The sequence below is a fragment of the Trichomycterus rosablanca genome, chromosome 23 (genome assembly GCF_030014385.1).
Source record: "Trichomycterus rosablanca isolate fTriRos1 chromosome 23, fTriRos1.hap1, whole genome shotgun sequence".
Lineage (NCBI taxonomy): Eukaryota > Metazoa > Chordata > Actinopteri > Siluriformes > Trichomycteridae > Trichomycterus > Trichomycterus rosablanca.
This window is the reverse complement of record NC_086010.1, coordinates 15,652,147-15,660,354: the sequence shown is the minus strand read 5'-3', so window position 1 is coordinate 15,660,354 and position 8,208 is coordinate 15,652,147. Positions and strand designations below refer to the sequence as shown.

Genomic DNA, 8,208 nt, shown 5'->3' with positions numbered 1-8,208 from the left:
ACTAGATTGGTTTTTCATCATGTAGGATTATGTAAACTGCCTTTTTTAGTCACTGGTGTGAATGGTATGGCTTTGTTACACAACCTAAAGGCATAACTGAATATTCGTAAAGCTAAACTAACCACTACATCAGACAAGAGAAAACACACTCTGTCCATGTTATCACTTTGTAGTTCTACAATTACTGACTGTAGTCCATCTGTTCCTCTGCATACTTTGTTGGCCCCCTTTCATGCTGTTCTTCAATGGTCAGGACCCCCACAGGACCACTACAGAGTAGGTGTACACACTAACACACCACCACCATGTCAGTGTCACTACAGTGCTGAGAATGATCCATTACCTAAATAATATCTGCTCTGTAGTGGTCCTGTGGGGGTCCTGACCATTGAAGAACAGCATGAATTGGGGCTAACAAAGCATGCAGAGAAACAGATGGACTACAGTCAGTAACTGTAGAACTACAAAGTGCTTCTATATGGTAAGTGGAGCGATAAAATGTGGTTTTAATGTTATGGCTGATCAGTGTAAAATCAAACTGTATATTGTTATTCAGTCTATACTTTTTATGGTTTGCAGTTTTATTTATGGACACATACTTATACTGATTATTACTAGACCATGAGTCTAGTAAGTTCAATCTTAAGTTTGCCCCCTTCTTTGCGTTACTACACACTGCAAATTTTAATCTGTTTGTCTTATTTAAGGTTAAGACAGACCTGGGAGACAGTATGAACACTGGATCATTAGAGTGAACTGTCCGGTCATTAATTGACCGATCAGTTGACGTCATTGTTGCAGCCTCTAGAAGGTCATACCCTATCCAGCCTTTCTACCCAAGACACTAACTTTGTCTCATTGAATGCTCTATGTATGATTTGAATCTTGTATCAATATTATGGACTGTAGATGGTGAAACACACGTGCATTGAGAAACATTGTTCTTAAACTATGTCCTATACAATTGTCACCAAACAGTCATTTAATTCCAAGTATAGGGAATCATAAGACACCCACTTATTAAAAATGTAGATTCTTAATCAGCTTGGAGTTAAAAACCAATCTAGTAATTCTACGTCCGTGTTTCTACCAGTACTTTGGTTATAATAAGGCATGTCATTCGGGAAATGCCGTTAATGTGCTGTAATTTATTTTAATATTTATTTAAGAAGCCATTCATTTCTCCAGTTTTAAAGTCAATGTGTTTAAATTTAAACTCAATAAAACCTTTGTCATCAAACATGGTCATACTGTAGTGAAATATCATGTTGAATGTTTTACCTTGGGTTCTATAAGGGATGGTGACTTATACAACCCCAAATCAGAAAAAGTTGGGACAGTATGAAAAATGCAAAGAAAATAAAAAAACTCAGTGTTTCTTATTTCAGGCCTGCAACACATTCTAAAAAAAGTTGGGACAGGGGCAATTTAGGGCTAGTAATGAGGTGAAAAAACTAAACGATGATGTGATTCCAAACAGGTGATTGTAATCATGGTTTGGTACAAAAGCAGCATCCAGGAAAGGCTGAGTCTTTGATGAGCTCTCTACAGGTTCTTCTCCCCCTCTGAATGTTAAACAACCCCAACACCCCTAACCATTACCATGATTCTGCTTGTAAATACTTCTCTTTAGTGTTGGCACCTAAGCTTGAACATTTGACAAGTCAGAAGCAAAACCGTTGAAGTTCTTTGGCTTGGTTTGCTTTTTTCCATTAGCATATAGAGGAAGTTCCAGACATCTCTGTAGCACTTAGGAGCTGAGCTCTTCAGAAGTCTATTTGCCTCCCAGTTTCCAGCCAGAGCTAATGAACAACAAGGTCCTTTAAACCTTTTTACCTCTTCAACTGTCTCAAGCTACCATGTAAACAGCTTTTCCTTTCCTCGTGTTATCCCAGACCTCGCTATACCCTGACAGACTTGCTTCTCGCTTCCGTTTGAATTACCACACCCGTCTGCTCCCTCCCCTGTCTTGACATCTGTCGGATCTAACACCATTGGCTAATCATTTCATTTATTTTAAGCTCATTAGCACGAAGCGAGAAATGAATTGGTGTAAATGAAGTCTTCAGTGCAATGTGCAGGCTGCTGGAAAGATCTCTCGTTTCAGGCATTTATTTATGCTTTAATGCTGAATCGGGGTGATTAGTTTACTATGCAGACTACAGACTTTTATCAAGGTTTAAATTATGTATTAATTCTGTGACAAGCAGGACCAAAGTCCATGATCAGTACCAAATCCTGACAGCAAGTATAGGACTTCCACTTATATATTTGTTAATGATCATTAATTCATACTTATTTAAAGATAGAAAGTTAAAAAAAATAGTGTGTATGTTGGGTATATGCACTGAAAAGTTAAAAAGTACTTGTTTAGGTCAGAACTACAAACCAATATCTCATTATTTAAAATACAATTCAAATAATCTAATCATTCTGTCACTGCATGTGCCTGTTCTACTTTCAAGTTGGTAGTTTCTTTCTCCTTAATCTATGTGCATGGGCAGTAAGTCTGTGCATTAAACATTGTGTAAAGTCTTCCCAAATAACAAGAGGTGTCCAAAAATCTCAGTGTTTGGTAGCCCTTTATTCCCAGTGTCACTAAAATAAAAAATACAAAGATTGCAAGTCACACTTCAAAACACGTCCTTAATGTTACTCATTAATAATCACGCTTGTTCTATTTAATAACAGTCACACAGTCACTAACTCAGACTAACATGATGTCGTTTCAGGCAAATTCATTTTATTTTACAGCTTAAATAAATGATACATGCTCGCACAGACTCATTAGTTTAGTTCTGAACATTGAGGTTTACACCTGTAAATGAAAAGCACTCCAGATCTCATTTTTTACTCTCATGCAGCTGCCGAATTTTGATGTGTTAAACATCTGCGTGTTCCATGTTCCTCAGTGCAACCGGCACCTGAGTCTATATTTTTCTCTGTAATTTTCATCCCACACACACTCAGAGATCTTTAATTACCTGAATGTACCTGTTTTTTCCGAACAACCGTCCAAACCATCTGTTTATAGCGAGTTTACATGGACATTTGTAGGATGCATGTCATGGGATTCCATTATTTCTGCGACTAAATTGATAAAACACATGTTTTTAAGCCATGATCATTAATATGGAGTTTGCCTCCACTTCAGTAAAGTATTATCAAAGGATTTTAGAGTGTTTCTTATGTAGGTGTTTTAGAGCCACTGTTATTTATTTTTTTAAAATAATAAAGTCGTGATATTTCAAGAATAATGTAACATTTGAGAATAAAGTTTTAATATTTCAAGAATAAATTTGAATGTTTAGAGCATAAAGTTGAAATACATGTTATATATTTTAACAATAAATTTGCAGTATTTAAAAAAATAAAATAAAATAAAAAAATGTTTCAAGAAAAAAGCCATAATATTTTGAGAATAATGTTAAAATATTTTATGAATAAAGTTGTAATTTTTTTATGATAAAGTCATAATATTTTAAGAAGGAAAGATAAAGCTGTAATATTTTAAGAATAATGTTAAAATATAATAATCAAGAATAAAATGTTTAAAAAATAAAGTAAAAAATTCTGAAAATAAAGTTACAATATTTTGAGAATAAAGTCAAAGTATTTTATAGATAAGGTCATAATATTTTAGGAATAAAGTTTAAATTTTTTGAGAATGAAGGATAAAGTTAATATTATAATATAATATTTCAAGAATAAGTCTTAAAATTACAAGAATAAAGTCACTATATTGTGACCAAAGGGGGTGGAAAGAAAAGTTATACTTTTTACTTTATTACAGAAGTCTATTATTTCATTTTTTTAACAGTGGCTTTAAAACGCTGTCATAATTTCCTGTAGGACTGAATATCCATTGTTTTTTTCTTTGGAACTCGCTGTGCACACATTGACACAGTTATGCTGGAACAGCAAAGGGCCTTCCCTAAACAGTTGGCCCAAATACCATCAAATATCAATGATAATAATCTCCACTTAATTTTTTCCCCTCAGTTTACAACACGACTTCTCTGTGTCCATATACAGTGTATCACAAAAGTGAGTACACCCCTCACATTTCTGCAGATATTTAAGTATATCTTTTCATGGGACAACACTGACAAAATGACACTTTGACACAATGAAAAGTAGTCTGTGTGCAGCTTATATAACAGTGTAAATTTATTCTTCCCTCAAAATAACTCAATATACAGCCATTAATGTCTAAACCACCGGCAACAAAATTGAGTACACCCCTAAGAGACTACACCCCTAAATGTCCAAATTGAGCACTGCTTGTAATTTTCCCTCCAAAATGTCATGTGATTTGTTAGTGTTACTAGGTCTCAGGTGTGCATAGGGAGCAGGTGTGTTCAATTTAGTAGTACAGCTCTCACACTCTCTCATACTGGTCACTAAAAGTTCCAACATGGCACCTCATGGCAAAGAACTCTCTGAGGATCTTAAAAGACGAATTGTTGCGCTACATGAAGATGGCCAAGGCTACAAGAAGATTGCCAACACCCTGAAACTGAGCTGCAGCACAGTGGACAAGATCATCCAGCGTTTTAAAAGAGCAGGGTCCACTCAGAACAGACCTCGCGTTGGTCGTCCAAAGAAGCAGAGTGCACGTGCTCAGCGTCACATCCAACTGCTGTTTTTGAAAGATAGGCGCAGGAGTGCTGTCAGCATTGCTGCAGAGATTGAAAAGGTGGGGGGTCAGCCGATCAGTGCTCAGACCATACGCCGCACACTACATCAAATTGGTCTGCATGGCTGTCACCCCAGAAGGAAGCCTCTTCTGAAGTCTCTACACAAGAAAGCCCGCAAACAGTTTGCTGAAGACATGTCAACAAAGGACATGGATTACTGGAACCATGTCCTATGGTCTGATGAGACCAAGATTAATTTGTTTGGTTCAGATGGTCTCAAGCATGTGTGGCGGCAATCAGGTGAGGAGTACAAAGATAAGTGTGTCATGCCTACAGTCAAGCATGGTGGTGGGAATGCCATGGTCTGGGGCTGCATGAGTGCAGCAGGTGTTGGGGAGTTACATTTCATTGAGGGACACATGAACTCCAATATGTACTGTGAAATACTAAGCAGAGCATGATCCCCTCCCTCCGGAAACTGGGTCGCAGGGCAGTGTTCCAGCATGATAATGACCCCAAACACACCTCTAAGACGACCACTGCTTTATTGAAGAGGCTGAGGGTAAAGGTGATGGACTGGCCAAGCATGTCTCCAGACCTAAACCCAATAGAACATCTTTGGGGCATCCTCAAGCGGAAGGTGGAGGAGCACAAAGTCTCGAATATCCGCCAGCTCCGTGATGTCATCATGGAGGAGTGGAAAAGCATTCCAGTGGCAACCTGTGAAGCTCTGGTAAACTCCATGCCCAGGAGAGTTAAGGCAGTTCTGGGAAATAATGGTGGCCACACAAAATATTGACACTTCAGGAGCTTTCACTAAGGGGTGTACTCACTTTTGTTGCCGGTGGTTTAGACATTAATGGCTGTATATTGAGTTATTTTGAGGGAAGAATAAATTTACACTGTTATATAAGCTGCACACAGACTACTTTTCATTGTGTCAAAGTGTCATTTTGTCAGTGTTGTCCCATGAAAAGATATACTTAAATATCTGCAGAAATGTGAGGGGTGTACTCACTTTTGTGATACACTGTATTTATCCTTTTTAACCTGCTTTAATATGTAACAAACATATCTTCTCAGGCTTGTCCTTTACTTTCTTGTTCCATGCTAATCATTGCAACCCTTGCAAGACTCTTATCATCATGCTCCTACAAAGTATTCCTCTGGTGCAACCGTCACGACAGATCTTTCTCCAAGAGGTCAAGTATCGACTTCCCTGCACAGATTGACGACATCTCACCACATTTAAAGTCCCCTGAGGCGGCGGAAACCCTTTCTCTGGGTGTATGGAATGAACTGTAGGTCTTACGTTTCTGTTTGTTCCTGGAGGCTTATCATGGCACACTGGGTCCCACACAAGGGGCCGGGTAGTTTACCAACCTCCCTCCAGCTGTCAGATTCAGGGTCGTATTCCAGAACGTTACGGGTGCACACTTCATGTCCGTCCTGCCACTTCCTGCCTCCGAACATCAGCACACGCCCGCCGGTTGTGACCGTCAAACCGTAGCAAAAGCGATCGTTCAGGAGGGGCTTGAGTCGAGTCCAGTGATCTCGTTTGGAATCGTAGCACTCGATTTCACTGTAAGGTTCGTACATCCCTAGGAAGGCATAGATCCGCTCGTTTATCGCTGCCATCTGGTGACCAAACCTGGCTATAGACATTGGTGAGCGTCTTTCCCAGGCGCCACCAGTAGAGGCATCGAGAAATAACACTTCCTTGCTGCAATCATGCTGACTACCATGGATACCTCCGGAGATGTAGATACCTCTGCCAATTGTGGCGCAGGCTTGGCCGTGGACAGCGTGAGGCAAGGACACGCCACTTCGCCAGCACCCTGCCTTCATGTTGTATCTTTCCACTGAGGACAGAGCAGGCTCCCTTTCTTGGCCACGTCCTCCTATGGCATATATAACTCCCTCTACCACGCAGCAGGAGAACTGTGCTCTCTTCTGCAACAGTGGCTCCATCTCCTCCCAGCGATCGAATCGAGGGTCGTACCTCCACACTTGGTCAGAGACGGTCTTTACAGCAGTCTTCTCACTTTCCCCATTAACCTCCACTATCTCCCCTCCTAGAACAAACAAAAAGTTTCCCACCACACAGACACCTTGATGCTGGAGCTTTATGGGCATAACGGTCGACAGGGAGTGGACTCTTCTGCTCTGTTGATCATACCTCTGGATCGTAGTCTGAGGTCGTTCTGGTTCTGTCCCTCCTCCTATGAGTAGGATTGTCTTGGTTGTGGATCTCAAACTGGTGTGGACACTTTGCAGTAATGGCTGTAGAGGAACCTGCACGTGATAATACAAGGCTTTCTGTACCAAGCTGTGAATGAAAGGAGTGCGAAGAACTGGGTTAGACTTACTTAGATGAGACAGTTCTTTAGGAGGTACCAGACCAAACCGAACACGGCTTAGAAGGGAGTTACTTTCCAGGGCAGGTAAAGGGTTGCATGCTAACCAGTCTAGCACCAGGTGTAGTACTGCTATTTCCTTCACTCCAGACATCTCCTCTGATCCAAGCACCTTCTGAAAAGAGTCACGGTTTAGCTCCAGGATCCCGAATCTGTCCCCAGTGTCTTCAAGTAATCTGCCCATATTTTGTGCAATGAAGCAGTTGCTCTCATCTAGTGCCTCAAAAAGGCCGTAACGGGCCGCCACGTTGGCAAAAAAGCAGCAGTTGTTGAGATTGAGGCTGCTCGAGATGTATCCTGTACAAAGATCCACGGCATGTGTGACCTGCAGGTAGGAGGCAGCTTCCAACGTGTCCTCCAGGCTGGAGGGCGACAGTGAGATCCATGAGGTATAGATGAAGTCCAGTACCTGTTCCAGGCCAGCAGACGACACGGCCGGGAGACTGACGGCTTGAGCCTTGGACTCCAGAGTGTAGTCCTGAAAAAGGGACCAAAAGTAGTCACTTGAGCAGGCTAACAAGGTGCGATGAGCTGGGAATTCCTTGCCTTCGGCCTCCAGGATGATGTCGCACATCCGTCCCTCTTGTCGCAGGCTCTGGTATCGAGACAGCAGCCCGTCGCCGTAAGAGTCACTGAGTATTAAAGAGTAACTCATATTGAGAAGGAAGACCTCAAAAAATCAAGAGCCTTTGAAGAAGAAATAAGCACAATGAGGTAGGAGGTATTAGAAGGAGATGCAGAGAGGAGAGAAGACCACCGTTGCTCTTGAGGTCTGCAAAATGACAAAGAGTACCCTGCACAGGGGCAGCTGCTGGGATGTAGCCCATTGCTGCAGAGGATAAACATGGATGGGAGGGATAGGCATCTCTTTTTCAGCCATTGGACAGTTCCCAACCCCTTTAGGATTACAAGTCTGGCAGGAACAGGCAACCATCCTGTGACACGCTGTTCTGTTTTCCTGGGACGGGCATGTCTGTAGTCTTACTACAAGCCAAGAGGAGGGCAGGCAGACATTCTTATGTCACGAAGAGGGAAATATCCTGCAGAACTCTGCTTGGAAGACTTATCGCAGTACCCTTTCGGTCAAGTCAGGCTGGAAAAGGTTTGGAAGAATGAGGGTAGGGGTGTACTGTGAGTACCTCGTGGGAATT

The 8,208-nt window shown here is 41.4% G+C and overlaps 1 protein-coding gene across 1 annotated transcript; it reads right to left on the bottom strand.

The window, feature by feature from the left end:
- Positions 1–5,639: 5,639 nt before the first annotated feature.
- LOC134301150 (kelch-like protein 34) lies at positions 5,640–7,715 on the bottom strand. Its single transcript, XM_062985733.1, has one exon. The coding sequence runs from the start codon at positions 7,710–7,712 to the stop codon at positions 5,949–5,951; it is 1,764 nt and encodes a 587-aa protein (XP_062841803.1). The 5' UTR covers positions 7,713–7,715; the 3' UTR covers positions 5,640–5,948.
- Between the last annotated feature and the right edge of the window lie 493 nt (positions 7,716–8,208).